Source organism: Pseudopipra pipra, chromosome 2 (genome assembly GCF_036250125.1).
Source record: "Pseudopipra pipra isolate bDixPip1 chromosome 2, bDixPip1.hap1, whole genome shotgun sequence".
NCBI classification, from domain to species: Eukaryota; Metazoa; Chordata; class Aves; order Passeriformes; family Pipridae; genus Pseudopipra; species Pseudopipra pipra.
The window spans coordinates 110,863,923-110,887,582 of record NC_087550.1 but is presented as its reverse complement, the minus strand read 5'-3'; the positions used below and the strand labels follow the sequence as shown (position 1 = coordinate 110,887,582).

Here is a 23,660-nt window from a genome sequence, read left to right as displayed (position 1 = left end):
AACTGGATCAGGATTTTGAACCTTGGTTCTGAAAACTGGCACTCAAAACAGGTGCAAGCATCACCAGCTGAGGCTCTTGGCAAACACCTGAGTGGCCGAGACAAGAATGGGCAAAGTTTGCCTTCCTGCCTCCATGTGCAGGACTTCCTTACCTTGGGAGTGGCAATACGCAGGTGCATTCCCAGCTTTGCAGCACTTGTCATGATGGAGTGGAGGACATTGTTTCCATCCCCAATCCAGGTGATAGTGAGTCCATTCAGCCCACCATAGTGCTCCTGCCAAAGGAATCAGAAGCTCTGGGGTTATGTTCCAGATGAGCTCAGCAAGATGATGGGTGAGAGGGCTTGATCAGACAGGTCTGGTGCAAAGGCAGCTGGCTACCTTCAAATGCTGCCTGCATGGAACAGTACCTGGAGTTTACTGCACCTACAGGATGGTCAGGGAGGGAAAGCCCCCCATGTTTTACAGGAAGGCCCAAGTGTGGCAGCTTCCTCCAGTACTGGGAGCTGGAACAGGCTCCCCAGGGAAGTGATCACAGCACCCAGCCTGACAGAGTTCAAGAAGCATTTGGATGATACTCTCAGGCACATGGTGTGACTCTTGGGGATGGTCCTGTACAGGGCCAGGAGTTGGACTCAGTGACTCTTTTGGATCCCTTCCAGCTTGGCATATTCTGTAATTCTGTGACATGTTGGCACATATGCCACACAATGAGGGCCAGGCTGAGAGATACAGCACCACACACGCAGTAACTTTAACACCAAAGCTGTACTGCCATTTTTGGTGCTAATAAACATCAGTGAGTGGTAGACATTCCTAATTTAAAGATAGTCCTAATGCCTAGAATAGAACTCCTTCCAGCTTTCCCCCAGACTGTACAAATATCCCTATTCAGGTTTGCTCTGGCTTGGTTGTCTCTACACGATGTTCTCCATGGCCATGGCAGTGGCCTTGCCCTTGGAGTGCATTTTCACCATCACAGCTGCACAGGACAGAAAAGAGCAGCACTCTGAAAGCAGCTGTGCCACTCATGGCCTGCAGGGTTTGTTCTCCGCTGTAAAGCCAAAGAGGGCAGGGTTTTGTTTATAAGTGTGGATTGCCCAAACTTGAAACAGCATTACAGAATTAACTATAGCTTTGCCTGATGGCCATTACAGCCTGTTCATGTGCAGTTACTCTGACCCTCAAGTCCAATAGATAAGGCTTAAGGAGGAACAAGAATAACAGGAGTTTCGTGTTCCGGAGCAGGACAATTTGAGACTCTTTAACAATCTTTGTTTTAAGTATGCATGTTTATAGGTACTTAAGTTGATATCAAAAGGTTTGTGAAGATATAATCAAGTACTTCTATGTGCCTGCTCTGTATAACTCTACCTCATGGCTTGAAGGACTTTCTGGAGAGCCTTTTATTCTTAGTTCAAAACTGGGCCGTGCTACAATTGCATTGTAGTAGCTGGAAGCCAGACAGTGTTTCAACACTTTGTGTGACATGATTCAATGCTTGTCAGAGAGGATAAGCATCCACATTGTAGAGCTGTACTAACTGGCAACCTTGCAGGAGTTGCAGAAAAGATGCCAAAAGACTGAACAGGAAGAGGGCGGGGACTACCCCCTCCTCTCCTGGCAGCAGCTTCTCCTAAACAAATAGTTGTGAAGTCAATCCAGAACAAAGTTCTTGGCATTTCTGCCAGGGACCACAATTTTGAATCAAAAATATTAGTACTTAAGATACTGAATTATACTAAAACACTGTAAAAATCTAAACCTAGTAGAGTCCTAAGCTGACTAGGTATAAGGGTTAAAACTACAGTATTGCAAAACTATCACTTTTTCAGTTGAAGTTTCTTAGCAGCAGACTCATTGGCAAAGGTTTGATGCAAGGGCACTTACAGGAGGCCAAATCAGGACTTTGTGAACATGGAAGTTATTTCAGTATAATGGTTCTTCATGTCTCTAAGGATCTTTCAAAGTCCTTCCACATCTCCTAGCAATGGTACTCCTAGGAGAAGGTCAAACTGAAGCATTTATTTAAGGTGTTGTTTCAATTTAGGGCTCAGTGATAGCTGAGAATGAACCCACAGCCAGGAGCAAATGAGACAGTCCTGAGTTCTTTTCATCTTACTGTTTAAAAATAGACATCACAGCCTGTAATGCTCAAAGCATTGACTAGAGTCACAAATATACTGCTATGTTAAACAACTTCCACCTTATTGCCAGCTGCTACTCTGTATTAAAAGGAGCACAGTGCATGCTAAATACTTTTCTCTGTTTTTCCAAGCTACTAGCTGTTACAGATAAAGTATGAAGTACTGGAGATGTCTGTATAATGATCCTTGATATACATTGCAAATTGCAAAGTCACATCTGCAGTGATTACTGTGTAGAGTGGACGTAGCTGAACTGATCTTAATGAAGATGTTTTGCTAATGGCTGGAGCCACATACAAGGCAGAGTCAAGCTGTGTGTGTGCTAGCAGAGCCTATTTTATATCCTGTGCTTTGTGCCCTGGTGCACTGCTGCCGTAACTCAAACCTCTTTATCTAAGAGAAGCTCACTGTGACTGTGACTGTACTGCTTATATGCACACATCCTCAGATTCTGTGAAAGATGAGATAACTGTGTTGGTCAGAAACAGAAAGCATTGAGGCAATAAAAAGCTATATGAGACATACTTCACACACACCCCCCCCCCATTTTACGGTATGTTCTTATAAAACCACACAGATAAAATCCTGCTAAAAGTGTTTTGCCATGGTGGTAACACTCTAGGTTAAATCAGAACCTTTACAACACCTGCTGCTCACCAAAGCCTCTGAAGATATTTTCCCCCTTCCACCTCCTCCCAGTTTTTCTGAACTCTGTTATGTTGATGTAGGCTTTATACCTGCTTGGGTGTTCTGCAGTTTCTCTTTACACTTGGAAGATGACTTCAAAATATTTACACTCCTTGTAAAGCCATAAGAACTTTAACATATTTAGAAAGCCTAGAGTCCTTCTCCCTTATGGATGCTTCTGTGGCCAAATAGTGATTGCTGCTTAAGTGCCATAAAACATGGCTTTGCTATTCTCATGAAAAATCCCTGTTAAATGATTAATGCTGATTTTACATTCAACTTTCTTATCCTCATGTTGTTTTTACAATATTTCATTCTGTTCTTATCCATGGGTGCAGTGTATCAGTGTATTGAACCCTAGGAAAAAGTAAGCATGCTCAGTGTTTTGGCACTGCTGTATTTATGGAGAAGACTGGGTTAACTAATTAGGGACATTTGTGTCTGTCTCTGCCTGGACTTGCTTCCAGTGAGGCTGAAACTCTGACACCATTATAGATTAATTCTGAATTGTTTGACCACAACTGTCATAACAACCCTCAATTAAAATAAGCTTTTGAATAATGAATCAATAATCTGTCAAATTTTAAAATGGAAAGCTAGGGACTAATCAAAGCTTTAGCCCTTTGGCATACAGTGCAATCCAGCAAAGGAGAAACTGGGCAAACTTGGATCTACAGGCTCTCAAACTGCTTAAGGCAGATGCTAGGCCAGTTATCTTTCATAATCCCACACTGGTTTTTGTCATGGTTGTTGAAACAGTATATACTAGAGGGTCATTCCAAATCTTAGTTGGGATTTCTAATTGTTAGAATAATAATGATGATGATGGTGATGAATTTGAAGACTACAGTAATTTGAGGTCTTTGGATCACACATTGACGAGAAGTTGAGAATATATGGCAGCTCTCTTTAAGCTGGGTACCACTATTTTGTTATGCTGTTTAAAAAGAAAGCTCTGATGCATTTCTTATGCCAACCATTGCTTTCTGAAAAAGCAAATTCCCTCCAGACCAGTGACATAAAAAGCTAGTGGCATATGGATCCACTTTAATTATCAGTCTGGCCATCCTGCAGTCAGCTACAAGTTAGCTGATTTGGCCAGTGACATTAATATCTATTGAATCGATGTCAATACACAGCCTGTGTCTGGAATATAAATTGTGTGATGCTGCCCTCCAGCCAAGCTGAGCAGAGCAGAAGTTGTGAGCCACAGCTTCTGCCTGGGACACTAAGTGGAATCAGCACGTGGCTGTTATGTGTCTTCAGCGCAAGCAGAGAAGTAAAGTCCTCACTGTGTGCACACTACCAGCACACAAACTCATAGCCTTTAAAGGCCAAGTCCCCAAACACTCAAAATTATGTTGTTTACATGTTTACAGACATTTTTAGTGGGATTTAACTCAAAAGCAGACTCAGTTCAACAGAACTTTTAAGAAAAAAGGTGGTATATAGATTAGAAAAACATTTCTCTTGGCATAATAGAGGGTTTTAACCCAGACCACAGTATTAAAGGGCAGAGCTAGATTATAAATCAAACATGTGAGGGGCTCCAGGTTGCTCAGGAGGAAGGCACTGGGCAAGAGGATGTTGAACCTGAGCAATCTCACCCAGTATTCATGACGGGAGCACACTCTACGATCTGAAAAGAACACCCTGAATACAGAATGAGAATTGACAGCCCTGAAAATAAACCAGCTGCATTGTTTGGGGAATGCAGTGGACTATACTAAAATAACCACACTAAAATGCACTTATGAAAAGGGAATCAGAAGCTGTAAGCAAGAAAATATTTTGACACAAAAAACCAGGCAATTATGCAGTTTCAGACCAAAGAAAAAGCGCTTGAAGAGGATTCAAGAAGGCACAAGACAGGTATTACAGTATAGAAAATGGAAGAATAAAAATGTGCTAAGCATGAAGAGGGCCAGAGTGTATGTACTGCTCCACTGGCAAATGCATCAGAAACAAAAAGAAAAGAAAAAAAAACACATTTTGGTTATTTAGTGACAGCAGGGAGGAGCAGGAAAATATTTACAGGGATAAAAAAGAGACATTTGTTTAAGAGAAATAAGCTGCACAAAATCTGTAATTACATTTAAATATAAGGCTACCAGTCTGTGCCCCTATTGTCATGTATAAATCAAATAAATTGCCTTTGCATTGCAGGAAAGCAGTCCAAGTGTTATATATGGACTTCCAACTCACGTAGAGAAGCAGTGGGACTATTCCACATCCCTTTATTAATCTTCTTGCAGGCAGTACTTGGATAACATCTTGCTGAAAATCCCACAAGAAGTTCGATAATGGTAAGTAGCAACTAGACCCTACGGTTCACATCTCTTCAAGTGTTAATCTTACTTCTGTGACCTAGTAAAGTTCCTAATATGATTAAAATGCTGGTTTAGTACATGCCACTGATTGTAAGACCAGTCTTTTCCACCTTGCTGTACAGTGGAAGGAGGAAAACAGGGAGTAGACCGGCAGGTCAGGAAGGGAAAGCACAGGCAGTGCCAACACACACACTGAGCTGCTGAGACCTCCCCCCACCTGCCCCTCTCTCCTCTTAAAAAAACAAGAACGGAAAGTGTGTCAGCAACCAGCAGAGCAGCATACCCTTGGCAAAGTGGGGCAACCACCTAGTTGCCCTCTAAAGACCTCCTGACAAACTCTGGGCTGAGGAACATGATAGAGAGAATCAGGGAGAAATGTGCAGAGTTGGAGGAAACACTGCTCTGCTTATCAGGCTGTGAAAGTGCTGCAAATTTGGAAAAAGTTCCGTGGCTGTCCAAGGACTGTGCACCTGCTGTTGCTGCTGCTCAGGTATTCAAACCAAGGAAGAGTCCAGGCTGCGGGCTCATGTTCACCTGGAGCTTCCCCTATGGCTGCCCCATACAAGGACACAGTGGAGGAGGAGCAGAGGGTGAGTACAGGGTATGTATTCATTCCACTGCTCTCCATAGGTTTCCCTCTAAGATCGGTGGAAAAAGAGCTGCATTTCTAGAAGCTGATTGAGATGCTCAGTGGTCTCTCTTCATTGACTGGAGATGGAGTAGAGGACAACAGTGCTCTGAACCTGGGTGCTGTAATCACTGGCCTGGATAAAACCAGGCTTGGGGGCGGAGATATCCATATTTGTGTAGACTGTGAGTCACAGATTATTCCTGAAGCCTGTTATTCACAAATGATATGATGCTACTTAATAAGGTGTTTGCAAGACAGAACACATTGCAAAACAGAACCATAAGATTCTCCTGGTTTACAGTTGCACACAGCGTTTAGAATGAAATGATGACATTCTCATCACAACTTATTGTGTTATGTAATTTGAACACTGAGTCTGGTTCAATGTGATCTCACAAATCTCCCTTATCCTGGGGCATGAGAAGCATCTTAGTCTGAAGCTCATCAATTTTTTCTAACCTCTTCACCTTGAGTATTAAAATTTTACAAAAAATAATGATAATTAAAATTAGAAAAAAGCAATTTTCACTAAACACACGAGTCTTTCAGTATTTAAAATTTAAAGCATAAATAATTTAATATTACTCTCACCAGATCTTTCCCACTTAATGAATGTCCCATAGCAAAGTCTCTGACAGCTGAGAAACAGCCAAATGAATCAAGAAATTATTCTACCCTCCCATTTTCAAGCAGTGTGATTTTTATTCATTCAGAAAGTAAACAAGGTCAGAGGAGTTCTTCATAGTTGTCAACCAACACTGCAGTATAATAATAATAATAATAATCTTTTTTATAAGCCAGATCCTCAACTGATTGTAAAACCACATAGTCCTTCTGTTCACAGATAAACATCTGGTATTCTATGTGCAAAATGTTATCCTGCTGTCAAAGCAACTATTGCATTAGATAAAACTACAAAATAAAATCTTTTTTAACAGCTCTCTGATGTGAACAAAGTTTAAATTGGTTCAAGTGCCAGAACACTAAGATTTTGCATTGGTAGCAATAACTGACTTTTCAAAAAAATTTGTTCAACCAACCTCCTAATATATGGATACTGATTCTTTTTAAACTGTTCATAGATTAGTGAGGAATCAAGAATGAACTAGTGAGGTTTTTTAAGTCAGTGGAAAAACTTCCACTGGCTTTGGCTAAGCCAACTTCTCACCTTTATCTTAATATGTAAAGCTCCCCGCACATTTTTCGTGTATGTGGAATTGCAGCCTAATTCCAATGAAATAATTAATTTTATGCTTAACTTTACTTCCACTACAGCTGATAGGACTACATAATTATTTTAAACTAAACAGGTCCTTAATTATATTGCTGGATGAAGATTTCTTTAAATAACAAATGCCATGCAATTACCACTTAGAAAAACCTAGGAATAAATGGGTTTGAACCTGACTTCCCCAAATGCTTACCAAGGCTAAGACTTAGCAAGAAAAAAAAAAGAAAAATTGGTTATATTGTTACCTGAAGGGTTAGGTAATCAGCTAAAATCTGGAGAGGGTGATATAAATCGGACAGTCCATTGATTATTGGGATCGTGGATTCTTTTGCCATTAGGTCCAGATCATTATGCTTATAAACTCGAGCCAAGATTGCATTTGTCATGCTGGACAGCACCCTGGAGATAGCAGAAAATACTCAAACATAATAAATATAGCCCTGTTGCACTCTTCAGCATGCAGCACATGAATATTAATGAAAATGGTAATGAATCAATATTTTTCAGCTATCTGAATAATTTATCATGCCTGCAGAACAGACTCAAATGTAGTCATTTAACAAGCTGCTAAAAAGTAAGCAGTTTCACTTATTAACAGACTACAGTAAGTAAATGAAAACTGCTGCATTATTTTATGTTTTTTTTCTCTTTGAGGTTTGATTGTAGATGTAACATCAATGCATGTTGAGCTATCTGAACTAAGATAAGAGATTGTGTGAACTGTAACTTTTGAAGAATTCGATAACTTCAGAAAAGATAAGGTGCAAGATTTCTGCAGTCTTTTAGCAAAAAGCAAATGTAGGACTGACTCAATATTACAGACTTTGCACGGTAGCCTGACCTTTTCAAGGATTAGAATACAGATCTGTCACAGATTGCTACACTTATTTACTGATCTTAATTAACACAGAAACAACAGGCCAAAACACCAGCCTTTTCTTTCTCCTACCTGCAGACTTTTGTATTGACACACTTGGTATCAATATTAATATAATGCCCGAATTTGAAACTCAGTATAAAGGACAGGGGCAGGCTATGCCCTTAACCTCATTTGCCAAAATGTGAAAGACAGAGATTAGCATAGTGGATTAGCATAGTATACTCTGAATTCTTTAGATAAATTTAATATGGATTGGAGCTCTTAATTTCCCCGCATTTCTGTGTTTTAATCAGGCCCTGAAGCCTGACTTTGAAGTAGCATTTTTTGTGTTTTCATGTTATCTATAATATGACATTAAAACAAAACATGGAAGAGACTGAATTAGAAGAGCATGAAAAAAATCCTTGCAGTATCTGTCTTCCTGATTAGCCATGAGGAATTCTCGTATCTCTTCACGTGGATATAAGGCTGTTAATGCTGTGATCAGTGAGGTCTCCTGACGAAGTCAGTAACAAACATTTTCTATTGGCACCAGATATTCCTCACACAATTAAAACTCATAAAATGTTACAAGACTGCCTGTAGAGCTCTCTCTGAAGAAAAGGCTGCCAATAGCAGCTAAAGTGAAAAGGAAAGTCAAAACTGAACAAAGTATTTACTGATTACAGTGTACTGGAACAGTTGCTGTTTGTGCCATTATTTCTTCTTAGCTCATGAGTTCCCTTCTCTGTGCAAAACCTGTTCTGTTCTGAACTAGTCATCAGGGATGGGATGCATGGTTCCTTCTCACATGTGTCCACCCTAAACAAGAGAGCCAGTTCAATCAGCCAAGGAAAAGAAGCAACGACACTGGGAAATTGCCCATTTTCCTTAGACTTTTTTTTTTTTTTTTTTTTTTTAGGCTGTGAGGACAGCTGATTCCTATTTGACACAATTGATAAAGAATTTAAAGATGGTTCCTTTGCAAGGTCTGCCATTAGAGGAAATTCAGTCATAATCACCAAATAGTGTAAACTGCTAGATTTTCACCCTTAATCTTTTAAAAGGCCTATTACACACTTACCAGGAAGATATCAAACACTCCTTCTGCCAGCATTTCTAGATGTCACACCTTATAGTAGGAAACCCAGGTGGAAACTGGGTTTATTCTTTGTGAAATCAAAACAAAATTAAATTCAGGGAAAAAAAAAACCAAACCAAACCAAAACAAATAGACTTCACCTGGAGGTCTCTGATTACAGGAGAATGATGAAGTCTTCTGTAATCAAATCAGTCTAAAGCAAATCATGTAAGGCTGGATTTGCACAGAGAAAAGGACCTGAATAGATAAGAGTCTTTAGTAAAGATGAAGTTTTGGAAGGTGAGAGGGAGTAAGCACAGACTCATTAGGTGTCTTTTCATTTAAGGTTCTTATGAACTTCAAAATCCCAGAGCCTGGAAATGTATTGGAATATTGAGTGTATTGGAATGCTGCATATCTCTCTTTTCAAAGTAACTTTTATTTCTACAGAGAAAAATTAGATTTTTTTTCTTAAGTGTATCCTCTGAGGAATCCAAAATTAAACAAAAAGTATGCCTGTTTGGTTTGGCAGATCTTTGCATTTGAAAATGAGGCATTTACTTATATTTTGCATAGAATACTGCTATTTAAGACAGTTTTGCTTTTATTTTGAAAATGTATATCCATTTAAAAGGTTTAGACTTCTGACTACTTCACTGTCACTCAGTCTTACAGGGCCATATGATGGATGTGCTCTCAGCAAGCAGTGAGAAGTAAACCCATTCCCCATAAATGCAGAGATTCATCCCCTAATAATTCCAGTGGACTGCTAAAATCATTCTATGAGTTCTTCAGTGCTGTCACTGAACCTGATGGCCCCTGGGCTTTGCTGGTGCACGGTGGAACTGCTCTACAGTGGCAGATACAGATACAGTACTTGTATTTCATTTCACATAATATATCAGACATACTAAACAGATCTGAAAGGCTGAGAGCTCCTTAATGGGCGGTAACTTTTTGCTATGTGTCAGCATAAATGTAAATGTCTTGTGAAACATGGAACAACTGATTTATGAGCAGGTAATAAGTCTTAAAATATGTTCACAGCAGCAGTGCTTTCAACCCCTACCTGCAGCAACTCTAATAAAAACTGTGACTTTTATAGACCTGTGCTCCTTTTGCTTTAAGTCTCAATCTCAAGTACTTCTAAGGCCTTCAGAGCCCTAGACACATGGCTGTAAATATTTGAAATGCCCTCTGGGTCTACTACAGGCATTTTTTTTTTTAGTCTTACATTACCTGAATGAGGTTGGGATGTTATCTTTCATTCTCAAGAAATGCCAGGGAATTAATACTCAGGCTGTTCTTTTGGGTAAACTGCCCAGCCTTGATTATGCAAAGTCAATAATACTCTTGCTAATGAGAGCAGGAATGAAGCAGAGCACACAGCAATGAAGTAGGACTCTGTAAGAACTCAGGAAAGCCCCCAGTCTGCAGTAGCAGGGGAGTGTTGTGACTCAGCAAAGGAGCAAAATACCCAGGTCAGAATCATAAATAGGGATTTATTTCTGGAAGAGCAAGCAGTGACAAAGAAAAGGGGGCTGAAGGCTTGTATGGGAAGTAAGTATTGTGGGAACTTTCTCCACAGAATGGGGACACCTTCAGAATGGTTGAAAGATTTGCTTGCTTCTATTTATTGCCTTATTTCTCTTGTAGCTTACTCTCTGCCTCTTTCCCTTTTGCTTGTGTAAAAAAGGTCATTCAGGAGACTGTGAATGAAAGATTTTGTGTGCCTTTATTATCCCATTTGTGAAGAAGAATTGAAAACTGGCCTGTACAGTGTTTGTGTATCAGAATCATCCTGCTTAAACTGGGACTATTTCTTTTGAAGGAATGTATTTGAATCCTGTGGCAGTGTATGAGCTCTTCTGAACTGGACACAGTGGCCTAATGTACTTTAGACTTGACTGTTAAGCATCAGAAAAATCCGTTCCCTTTGCAGACCTACAAATTTACAAAATTTTTGAATCTCTTAAACTTGTATTTACTAAAACCAGGCTTTTGTTGAAACATCTGAACACTATCAGTATTGACGTACTGGAGCAAGCCCAGAGGAGGCCACCAAGATGGTTAGAAGGATGGAGCACCTCTCCTACGAGGAAAGGCTGAGAGGACTGGGATTGCTGAGCCTGGAGAAGGGAAGTCTTTGGGATGACCTAATTGTGGCCTTTCAGTACATGAAGGGAGCCCACAAGAAAGATGAAGAGGGACTATTTACAAAAGCGTGTAGTGACAGGGCAAGTAGGAATGGATCCAAACTGAAAGAGTAGGTTTAGATTTTACATTAGGAAAAAATTATTTACTGTGAGGGTGGTGAGGCACTGGCACAGATTGTCCAGAGAAGTTGTGGATGCCCCATCCCTGGAAGTGTTCAAGGCCAGGTTGGAGCAACCTGATCTAGTTGAAGGCGACCCTGCCCATGGCAGGGGCTTTGGAATTAGATGATCATTAAGGTCCCTACGAACCCAAACCAGTCTGTGATTCTATCATTGCAGCTTACTTTGATACTGGCAGTTATGTATATAACAGGGAGTGAGAGTTAAGTACTTTCAAGCCTCAAGGGACTGAAATTTTTAATTTCTACTAAAAACACCTATATGTCTTCAACTTCAGTACTTAAAAACAAGAAAGGAAAATTCAAAATGTTTAAATGTTTGATCTTTTTTCTTAAATTTTCCTTGAATTTCATCACAGAGAACAGCAACATAGTTCTCAAACAATCTCTCCCACTGACTGAAAAATGTGGTATTCAGCACAGGCGATGGAACTCAGCTGCCTGATTGCATATTTTGAATTAAGCCTGATGAGTTTGACACTGCATATCTTTCACCAGAATTAAAGGGACTGTTCAGACACTACTAACCTTCCAACAGCTGAGCCTGACTGAATCGACCTCAGTTTGCAAAAGGGCTGCCTAGAAAGCAGGACAATGCTGAGGTTGGATGAGTTTTAATATATGAATTGCTATGACAAACAGCAGGAGCACCTGCAAAACACAACCTCATGTTTTGCTTGCTTTCTGCAACATCAGAGGCAATCCACTGGAGAAACATCCTCAGTTCTTCCCTTCTACGGCAAAGGAGATAGGCTGCTACCCGTTCCTGCATGCCTGTGGGACTGGGCATGATTAAGATCTTCCATGGATGTCTGTAAGACAACAAAGTCATAGCCCAGCCTCCACAGCAGTCCTGACAGTGGGTACAATTGTGGAGGAGGGCATATGAAATCAGAAACTAGCTGCAAAGTGTTGTTCAAGTTTGATGCTGCTGAAACAGGGAATCAGAATGGCCTTCATGGCCACCCTGTCACTGTACGTAGGCTATAATGGCAGGCTAAGGCCCACCAGCAGCTGGCCTAACTAACATAAATAATGTTTTTTCTCTTCAATTTTGCTCCATGAGCAGCAGAACCAGAAGGTTTGAGTCTTGTTTGAGTATATGTGTTGTCATCACTGGAGTTTTACTCCTGAGGTTCATAAAATGTTTCTATTTTTAAATGCAACCCTGATTAAACACTCTGTATGGCAAAATATTTGTCATTGTGACAATGGACAGTTAGAGTGGATGGAATAATGGTGTACTGAACTACAGATTCTCTGAGCTGAGCTGTAAATATTTAAGAAATTTGGACTGCCTTCTGACATTTTCCATAAAGAAAACATTAACTTCCAAAATTCTGTAAGACAGGCTTCGGCCCAATCAATTACTGAATACATAGTGATCAATCAAGTAGCATTTTACCAACCTCACTGTATCTGTGAGACTCTCATTAGTGCCCAGATGTATGTCTTGTGTTGTAAGGAAGGAAGGATGTCCTCCAAGGAGAGCAAATCCTACAGTGAGGACAAATAAAAAAAAAAGAGAAATTTACCACCAGCACCTCATATTTGCAGCCAAGACTGATATCTTCTTCATGTAAGATACATTTACAGCAATAAAAATAAAACTCAGCAGGACATCCAAATGTTTCAAACACCTATTAATATATATGCTAAAATAATTAGCATCTGACACATGAGATAAAAATAAATGTACTTTGGAATAAAACCACTCAAATGTGATATCTTACTGAAATCCTTAGGAACAGTCATTCAAGCTCCAAGGCCAAGGGCATTACTGTGGCTCCCTGTTATGAGCCAGGTAATCCATTCATCATGCTGCATTTCAAGGGACTTTGCATCCTAGAAGGGTCATTTGAGTCACTAGATGTAATTTCACATCCTTGTACATATCTAGATTTTCTTTCATGTACGGCCACTCAGACAGAAAACCCTAAAACTCCTCATACACTGTAATAAACTTGACTTTGGTCACAAATGACTGAACTCCTTAAAAATAGTAATGCAACAGAGAGAAAAGGAAAGATCTCAGACACAGCCATCATCCCTCTACCCTGCAATAGTTAGGAATTTACAAGGTAATCCAAGGAACTGGATGGATTAGTTCCAAAGAATAAAATTCATTCCTGAACAGCAAAGGAGATAGGTTTAAGTCTAAAGCCTCCTACTGAATCTCAGTGTAAAGTCCATCATGGCCACATGTTGGGAGAATGGCTTGAGGGGGTCTGTTTTGTAAACTGTCACAGATGGTTTAGCATAAATCTTGCACAGGACACAGGGTCCTACAGCTGGGGACATACAAAGTGTAGTATTTGAACCAGGCTCTAGGTAGCCCTGAAAGGCATTTTCTGTGTGCTGGGGAAGATTTTCCATATAAGAACAACTCCCTTCTAGGACAGAAATTGTCAGAGAGATCTTGCCCTGTTGCTACTATTCATGACAGAGGAAATTTCCAGAGAACCAGAGACCAACCTTGTGGAGAGAATGCTGTGGGGAAAAAAAAAATTGAAGAAAAAAAAGGTAAAAAGCTGCTCGGGCTGGTTGTAGCCGTTAGATGGCACTGCAGACATCTTCAGCACTGCAGCTTTAGCACGGTGGGTGTACAGGCCTGTCAAAGATTAAAATCTTGATTCCACAGCTACTCTTCAAAAAAAGGATTAAATCAGGACTGAACATTGAGCCCTTTCACAGATAAAACCAGCTAGCTACAGGCAGCAGATCTGGGCCCCACAGATGGGCTCCTAACACAGAGCAACCCTTATTAACTTCCATCTCATGGGGGCAGCGGGGTTGAGGTGAGGTTTTCCATTCCATCAGTTCAGCCAGTGTCTAGAGTTTAAAATGCAATAGATTAAAATAATACTGGCAAATCATTGCCTTTAGACTGCCTCAATTTCCTTAGAGGACCAATTAAAAATAATGATGCTCCAGATACCACGCAAAGGGCAAATCTCTGCTCCGTCCAGCCAGTACACACTTGTTTTATTGAACGGACCCATTTTTGCTTTCCTATTGTTGTCATTAAAGATTGCTCTAAATCTCAACGAGGCTGCAATCAGACACAGCAAACTTTTAAGAATGAAGCATCATTTATTCTACTATTAATTTTTGCTGTTAGAAAAGGACTATTTACAGATTTTTTTGTTGCTTTAACCTCCTCTCTGCAGCTCAAACATGAACACTGTATTTATGGCAGTGTGTATGCAAACTGTTGCCTAGACATTGCATCCTATCTGTTCAATGCAAGTTTTTAAGTCAAGACCTCAAGGATGAAATGTTATTTGCAGTAACTCTTCATTCCAAAGTTCTTGTGGATTTTTTTGAAGGCATATACAACTATGACAGTGATTTATCCCTGCAAGTTCCACAGAAGCCAACAGCTCTGCATTTTAGGCATTAAATGCACACACTTTGATAGATTATTCACAGTCCAGGCAGGCTCCTATGGACATGTTCTGCTTTCTATAAATGGTGCTCAGGTAAAAAAATAGAAATCTGGCCATTTATTCAGAATTGCCAGACATCAGGCAGTGCAGTTGGAGCTGCCACCTGGAGAACATAGCAGAGTCCTAATGTGTTGGGCTTTCTGCTCATGAATTGGCCATCTGTGTAGGGCCTGGGAACATATTTCCATCCAAAACTTTCCATCTGGAAAAACAGGAATTCTGTGCTCTAGCTTTGTATATAGTTGCAGAGACAGAATCTTTGCTTTGGATTCTTTCATCCAGACTACTAGTAGAAAGAAAATAATGATGACTTTTGAAGATACACAGACAACAATCCAGCAAATAAGTGCTGTTTTAAACTGGGAAATCTTATCCTTTTTGTTTTCACAGCCTGGCCATAATCAAATCCACATGCTAAATGTTTATATGAACCATGGTATCTTCAACAAACTACTATATGTTCAAATTGCAGATTCAGAATAGATTATCATCTCATGTTCATCCTTCTCACTACTGTTAGTTTTCAAAATACACAGTTTTATGTCTCATGCTGTGATACATTATTGACCCCACTTATGCAGACTCCTTCATGTAGGACATGAGTGCTGGTGGTTATACAGACATAGGTGAAATCTCCATCCCAGTCTGTCCCTGCTATGTGGGGTAAGTGGGCCAAAATGAATCCTACAGTTCACATGTTGGATACACAGCTGTGGGGCTGCCTCGCTGTTACCTGGAGACATACGTAGTCATCTTCTCAAACTCAAAGGAAAGATCTTTTTTAATATTTCAAGATATATGGATTTGCATTTATTAATTCCCTCACTGCCTGCCAGGATTTATGAAATAGAAAGTATTTTTCAGTTTAGACTGATAGCAGGCATCAATTACAGAATATTCCTAAAGCAGAAGCCTAACAATTGATGGACAGTTTTTAAAAGTTTTTTAAAGCTACTCCTCCAAGTGGAAAGTAAGCTAAGCGTGCTTGGCCCCTTTGTAACATGGCCAAGCTAAGTAACAGTTGGACATTCCAACAGAAAACAGACCCTACATTCCTGCCATGCAGTACCATCCCTGCTACATTAGTACATATGAAATGATACAATTATTTCTGTGACTCTGTGTAGTAATCTTCAGGCATGGACATTGTGTTCCTCTCACCCCACTGTGTAAGAGGAGTGAGTTGGGAGTAATTCCATAAAAGCCAGTGGCAGTGAACCTCTGTAAAGCTGTTAAGATCTTGTATATTCCAGTGCACAACAAGAGAAGGCTTTCCTGCCTGTATTGTTTCCTCTCCATTTCTACCCTGTGACATATTGTCTGCATTCAGCATCTGTGAAATAGTTGGATTTATTTATGACTTATTCACTAAAACATAACTGCAGCTGTATATTTTAAGAGCAACAGTGACAATCAGAATATTTTACACCAAGGTTATAACAAAAACAGGGCATTCACCTTTATGCCATGCCTGAGGATGTTTATTTTACAAGTAATATATGAGCATGTGGAATATTTCTGTTTTTAAAAAGTACACAAGATTTTATACAGAATGAGTATGGGATTCTGACTGTGAAGAGGTGACATTTTCCAGTACAATAGTAGAGATGTCACATTTTCCAATATACTAGCCAGTGATAGCAATAAATCTAGTAGGCTCCACAAAACTGGATTTACTTTGCCAGTACTCTATAGAAGTTACTTGTAGTTCTGAATTAAACTTACAACATCACTACTAGTCTTAGAATTGGTAAAATAATATGAGCTTCAGAAATACACTTTAGGACAAGATTAAAGAGGCTGTGCATTATACCCCAAGGAACTGTACATTATTGAGTACAGTTGCAATGTCATCAGAATGCAACAGTTCAGAGGCACGGGATGTTGGAAAAACCACAGACGTCAGCTGCTCTCTTACAGTTAATGTTTTGATAATATTTGATCAATCTTGATGACTGGGAGAAATGCTCAAAGACTGGAGGGAAACAAATGTCACCCCTAAGTTAAAGAAGGGCAAGAAGGAGAATCTAGATAATACAGGCCATCCAGCCCCACCTCAATCCATGGGAAAATGACGGAGCAGCTAATCCTGGACACCATTTCTAGACAGATTAAGGACAAGAAAATCATCAGTAGTCAGCATGGCTTCACAAAGAGGGAGTCATGCTTGACTGACTTTATAAACTTCTGTGTTTCTATGACTGGCCTGGTAGATGAGGGGAGTGCAGTGGGTACTGTCAGCCTGGACTTCATCACGTCCCTTGACAGTGTCTCTCTCATAAGATCCTAGACAAAGTACTGCCAGCAGGTGGATTTCTCCTCTTTATTCAGCACTGGTGAGGCCAAACCTGAAATATTTGGCTTTGGGCTCTTCAGTATGAGAAACATGGCCATACAGGAGAGAATCATTCTGTGAATTTGTTTATTATTTTTAAAATAATGTTCTTTATAGGCATAGGGACAGCAGGAATTCAGAAAAAAACTTCCATGGTGTTAATATTTCACAACAATCTCCTAGACCCTGCACAGAGGAGATTTTGTAATCAGTGATTTCCAAGTCTCTACTCCTTTATAATGAAACCCACTGATTTTCATTTGGTTCTTCCTGAGAGTTACAAAGTTTGTTTACATTAATCTCATCACTAGAACCTTGTCCCACAAGTGACCTCCTTCGAGATATTGAAGGTGTAACTCATGGGAAGTGCTATTTGAGAAAACTCAATAATTTTCTAAATAAACACTCCAATCCATTTCAATGCCCACTTTCACAGGACATTAGAAAATTGGTTTTAAATTAGCTTATTTAGCTAAAAGGATCACGTGTGGCCCCACATTTGTTTTGAGTTAGAAATTCCAAGGGAGAAGTCATTTATGTTAAAAAAGCAGCTGAAATGTGTAGAGTTTTCATAGACAGAGTCTGCCTTTGAAACAAAGTCTTAGGCTTAAGAGACTTAAGACCAATTAACCGAAGGTGTGAAGTTAATGCACAGAAGTTAAACTGCATTAAACTCCCTTGTGGAAGCTCTCACTCAGAAATAAATTGGTTTTATTTCACTGGAGCTTAATCCCTCTTGGATGAATTTATGTGCATTAACTCCCATTCTTAAGTTAATTCATTTGAACTTTCCTGAGCTTCCCCCTTCCATAAGCCTTCAAAAGCCAAGGACTAAGTAGCACTTCCCTTGGAATACAGAAGAATGAAGGATAAACAGATTCAGAGAATTCATTACCTGCCTATGTACCGTTAAGGCAGGCAACTAGAAACTGGACTAAAAACTCAGGAATTAAAAGGTGTGTGGTCTTCAGAGAGAATGAATACACATTCATAAGTGCTGATTATCTGGAGAAAACAGAAAGCAACAAGTCTGCTTAAAGAACATGATCAACAGGCAAGTGGTTGTGGCAGAGAATACAAAGGCAAATTCAGAAGTGCTTGCAGTTACCATGTCCGCTTCTTCCTTCCATTATTTTTACCTTTGCCTTTACATCTTGCAAAGAAATGTGAATGCTCAATGGGTTTCCTGTCCTTTCACTAGGGAGAAGTCAGCCCAAGGGATGCTGGGTCAGCTTGAATGTGAGAATCTTCCTTGATGTATCACCAATTTATAGTTATTGCTTGCTAACATGTAAGTACATGAATGATTTATTTTAGCAGTCCCATTGACTTCAGAACAACTACCATATAAATAAAGACATCATATGTATGTGTTTCAGTGTTTCCAGAACTGTATCCTAAAAGAATAATATTCCAGTGCTTGATCTTATTAGGCTAATACCCTGGAGTCTCCATGAAGTTATCTTCCCCTATAGGTAATGACATTAAATTTTTCCCCTAATTTATATCAAGACATTACTGTGATTCCCAGCCTAAACACATGCTTTGAAATGTGACAATGGTAATGCATAATACATTAGAAAAATATTTATTAGAGCTTGCACAGAATTAAATTTGTGATGCTTACTGAAACAGATGTTAGGAAATGTGCATCTTGCTAGTACAACTAGGAGCTTGCACCAGATATGCTTCCTTCTGCCTGTTACTTTATTTCTGATCTGTTGTGTTTTGGAATAATTTGGCAAATTTTCAGTGACCAAAACAATGTGCTTGTGACCTTAATATGTGAGGTGAAAGACAATTGTTTAAGTTTCTCCTGAGAAGAAATTGCTAAATACAAAATTATGCAGTGTTTTTCAGTACATACTCACTGCATACAGTTTCATACAAAATCCAACTGTGCTATTGCTCAGACCTACCTGTTTCTGCAGATAATCTTGTTCTTGTGCTTCTCTTCTCAAAAATCATGGCCAAAGATTTTCCTTGCATCAAAGGTAAATACTGAAACACGAAAATTGAAGGTGTTTCAATTTTATAGTCATTATACACTTAAAGTATGAAATACTTATTCTTTCACATTTTAATTCAGCATTGGAAAAGTTGCACAGGTTGTTTTTTTCAACAAAAGCTTTGTTCTCCTGCCCTTCAATAAGTTTATTAGCAGTGGAAAGGTTAAAGAGAAAGAAGTAATTCTAAGGGCAAAATCAACTACATTTTGGCACTCAATTCAAGCTAGCATTAAGGAAAACTAATTTAATCCCATGCAGGGAAGTGTCTTCCATTTCCTATGTTTAGTGCTGCATGTGCACCATGTGTGGATGGATGGGGTTAGCTGACAACAGGGAGTTGGCTGCACAAGGCTGTTTAACCTTTCCACTGAATGAAGTCCTCTGAAGTATTTAAAGAATATCTCTGAACACTTTACAGGAAAGCTCTTTGATTTGTAGACATGATTTACAGTATTTAAGAGCTCAGGAGATTTTATCTAGGACAAGACAGTTGAATGGCTCATTCCCAATGCTCTTCAGAACAATATTTATTTCAACATCTAAGTGACCTAAATGACAGTTAAAGCATTTTACCTCTCCTTTGTACTTTATCCTTTGTTTCAAATCTGAGGCCATCCACAGCAAATACTTCAGCTCATCTGCTGTGTAGTTCTGTAGAGTAAGGAGGTCCTGACCTTTCAGATGAACATTCATTTGAGCTGGTCGCCCATACCTGTGTCAAAAGGGCAAAAATACATGCTTTTTGTCATTGATGCTGAGTTGTACTCATGCTAAAGCCAGTGAGCAAGCACCTGAAGTCTCTCCCACCCCTCTCATTTGACCCAGCTGGATCAGATTGATGGACTGTGTTAATTAGTTAAAATAACTCCTGCTGTCAGACAAACACAAAACATGGCACTAAGCGCTGTATCAATCACCACTGTAACAGTGTTTCAAATTGTATTATAAACTGTACATTAGATATAGTTTCTTTTGTCTTCTGAGTTGCATATGGCAACTGCATGCTATCAAATAAAGCCATTTAAAACTTGGTGAAACAACTTATGTGTGGACCACAAAGCTGCCCTTTTGGGGGACAGAATAACAGAAATGGATCTTGGTGCATCTCCTCCCTCCTTTGTGCTTTGTGGATGAGTAGACACTTGCTACATTCCATCCTCACTGTCACAAATGGTGGCATTTCTATATAAATGTGTATGAAATCTGTCAACTACGCTGGGGAAGAGGGTAAAAATCCCCAACAAAATAGCCACGTGATCTAGTCATTCTTGTAGCACACAAGAGATGTTCCGGGCATGTGCAGTGTGTTTATTCTGTGTATTCTGGTCTCCAGCCAGGTTTACGACTTCTGAATCACATGAAATTGGACGCTGATAATCACTCAGAGAAGTTACATGATCAAATTTCCTCTAGCTTAGATGAGGCATCTTAATGAAAGTCACATCCAAGCCCATGTTTCCACAGGCCTTATTAAGATTAATAAGGTAGTGTGGCAGCTTAGCCCTTTCTCTGGCATTGTACTTACAACCTCCTTAACACTACACAGCCTGCACTGTACTCTTGGTTTGGATGGGTGTGAGCTAAACATGTCTTTTTAATTAAAGGCAGCATTTTTAGGCTGATCTAATGGAATGGAGATCAAAACAATGCAAACAAGTGGATTGAGTACAGCTACTACTTTTGTGTTACAAGTAGGCTTCCCCACAGCTCGCCACTGAGACTGGGCTTAGTGACAGCACCTGCCAATTGCCAAGCCCTGGAGTCCACAGCTAGGAAAATTCAGGGGGAAAAAGATTTCTGTTCATTCTTCTGTTAATTACAATTAATACAATTCTTGGAAGTGGATAGGCCTGTTATAATTTCTAAAGATTTTGCATTCATACATTAGTTAAATCTGGGGGGAAAGCTTTTTTGGCAGAATTTTGTGGAATAGACTCCAACTGAAACTGGAGGAAGAGAGCAGCTCTTAAGGGAATGGTACCACGCATTATTACTCTCTGACGTCACAGAAAAAGCTGCATGAATTTTCGAATAAGGCAGCAGAATTCCTTCTTAAATTGGAGATATCTAAATGCTGTGTGTTTTCCTTAAAAGTACATTAGATACACATTATACCACTGCCATTATTAAGAGGTTTTTTCACAGCGAAAAGAAATACCTGTAAAAGCCGAAACATTGAGAATATATGAAGAAGCCTCCCATGCATGTGCTCTGCAGATTAATATTGCTGGAATTCAGTATATGCTATCATATATTAGGGAAATGTGCTCCAGACATTATACAGACTTCCAGAGAATCCACTACTAAGCTGAGCAGAAAACACTACGAAGATTCCCATCAATGTGCGCCATCAGAATCTGGTCTCTGCACAGGTCCCCAAACTGCAGGAGGGCTGGACTTTTCTGTAATACCATGCAGATAAACAAGTGGATTTCTTTTTTCCTAAGTTTAGAGTAATGTTGTCTGTGTACTTTCCAAGAGTGTCTCTGAAAATTGATTCTGAAGTGAAATACAATGTAAAGTCTGTGTGTGACTTAAGTAATAAATATTTGTGGCAGTGCCATTTAAAATAATGTACATTTCCAAGACAGAAAGACCTCTCTACATAGTATTACAATAATTGGGAAAATAAAGTTATATGTTTGTTATAAGTGTTATCCTTCTGTTCCCATGCTTGCTTCCTGAGGCAAACAACTTATAATCAGTTAGGAAGCATGCAGATGTCCATTTTTTTTTTTTAATTTGAAGTGGGTTTTAAAGATCTAGCAAAATTATATCCTGTACTTCAACGTTCAAAAGCTGCAGTATAGAATATACCTGACATTATAAGAAAGGCTGGGGATTCTTGTGTTAGGTAGTTTCCACCATAGCATGAAAAACCCCCACCAAGATAAGCCACTGAAATCCAGTGTAGAAGACAAAGGCTTTTAGATGATATTCAAGTGATTGGCTCTAAATTCATTGTGTATATTCTGAAGGAAATCAGTTCTATAATTGTGACTTTATTACTATTATTTTTCAGAACAGCGATTTGTTGTTCTATCCACTTTGGGGGAACAAATATAGACTTGTCCTCTTTTGAAATCTGTGGTTGCTTACTGCTTGGTCACCCTACTCTCCTTTGCTGCATTGTTTACAGAGCAGCTTTGGTGTTGCTGCTTGTATTTCTAATTGCAACCTGTGATTCCTTCCAGTGACTTACAGATTGTCTGATCTCAACCTGCCAAGCAAGAATTTCTGTTCATTGGTCTTGTTTCGCCACTTGGTATGACTGAGAAATATTCACCACTAATTTCTGTGCTAGTAGAGAGTAGAGCACTAAAACTGGTTACCCAGAGTGGAAATACCATCCTTGAGGATTTTCAAGATGTGCCTGAGTAAAGACATAGCTGATCTCATATGCTGTTTGACAGGCTATGAGCAGAAAGTTGGACTAGAGTTCTGCTCCTGCCATGTATGTTCCCATGATGATTCTGTTTTCTTGCCATGACCTTCAAGAAATGTGTTCTTCTCCCTGTTTTCCATATCCTCTGAGAGAGAGGCAGAAGTGGACAAATAAATTCCAGAGAAGAAGCATGAGACAACATACGAAAGTTAAAATGTAACAGGCAAATTGCAAGGTCAAGCAGTTTTGGTTTCTTGGTTTCTGAGCAGGGACAGCAGTAACTTTGGCCTCTTAGCACAGACTGATAGATATAAGGCTATCCTGCAGTATCAATCACAATGTGCTTAGCTAGTAATGCTCACAGCCAGTGGTGATTACATTATGTTAAAAAGCCCTAAAAACCCCAAACAATATTATGTGGGGAACATAACAAACTGTATTACTTCCTTGGAAAACCAGCTTCACTGCAGTTGTTCTCCAAACTTGCTTTTCTATCATCTCTTCTAACCAGAGAAAGTTCCCACCCATTGCCAGCGGTGAAAATCCATAATTCATAAAAAAGATTATCACCCAGGCTTCAGGACCACTTTAAAATTGGAGCAAATAAATAACATGACTTGGGAAGCATTTGTTTTTCATCTGATGCAATGGAGAAAGGCTGAATAAAAATTACTTATTGCATAGTAGGATTCCTGGGAATATGAAACTCCTGTACATTGTTTTCTAGCATTAATCACTTGTTACATAACCTGCTAATGTTATCCTTATTGACTCTGACCTAAAAACAGAAGAAGATGTGGAATTAAGTTTCAAGTCTAAAATTTTAATCTGATTCTGGAGATGTGATAAGCATAAGAAGTAGCTTGCTGAAACACAGTCAAAAAGGTACTTTTCTGAAGTCACAGGGGACAGGCACAGCTATGTGGTTGAGGAAAGAACCCAAAGGCAGGTCACAGAGGTAAGTCTACATGCTTAACTGTGAATCTTGTATCACATCATGTTTTTCCTGCATGCCTCCAGTGTATACAGAGACAAAAGTATACCAAGGCAGAGATTCAGCTTGCAGCTTCAGTGAGAGAATTTCCCCCCATACTGTCCATGATAATTGTCTAAATGAAGAATTTCCAGTTATTTATTCACATAGTTATTGGTTACAGTACCTACAGAGTACACTGACCTAG

The 23,660-nt window shown here is 39.4% G+C and overlaps 1 protein-coding gene across 1 annotated transcript in view; it reads right to left on the bottom strand.

Moving 5' to 3' along the window:
* Nucleotides 1-23,660, bottom strand: part of OTC (ornithine transcarbamylase) — a 33,032-nt gene that overhangs the window by 4,923 nt on the left and 4,449 nt on the right. The window contains exons 2-6 of the mRNA XM_064646867.1: nt 19,668-19,806; nt 19,005-19,086; nt 12,711-12,798; nt 7,272-7,425; nt 153-275 (exon numbers count right to left, since the gene is read on the bottom strand). Of these exons, the coding sequence (XP_064502937.1) occupies nt 153-275; nt 7,272-7,425; nt 12,711-12,798; nt 19,005-19,086; nt 19,668-19,806 (586 nt within the window). The remainder of the gene's footprint in view (nt 1-152; nt 276-7,271; nt 7,426-12,710; nt 12,799-19,004; nt 19,087-19,667; nt 19,807-23,660) is intronic.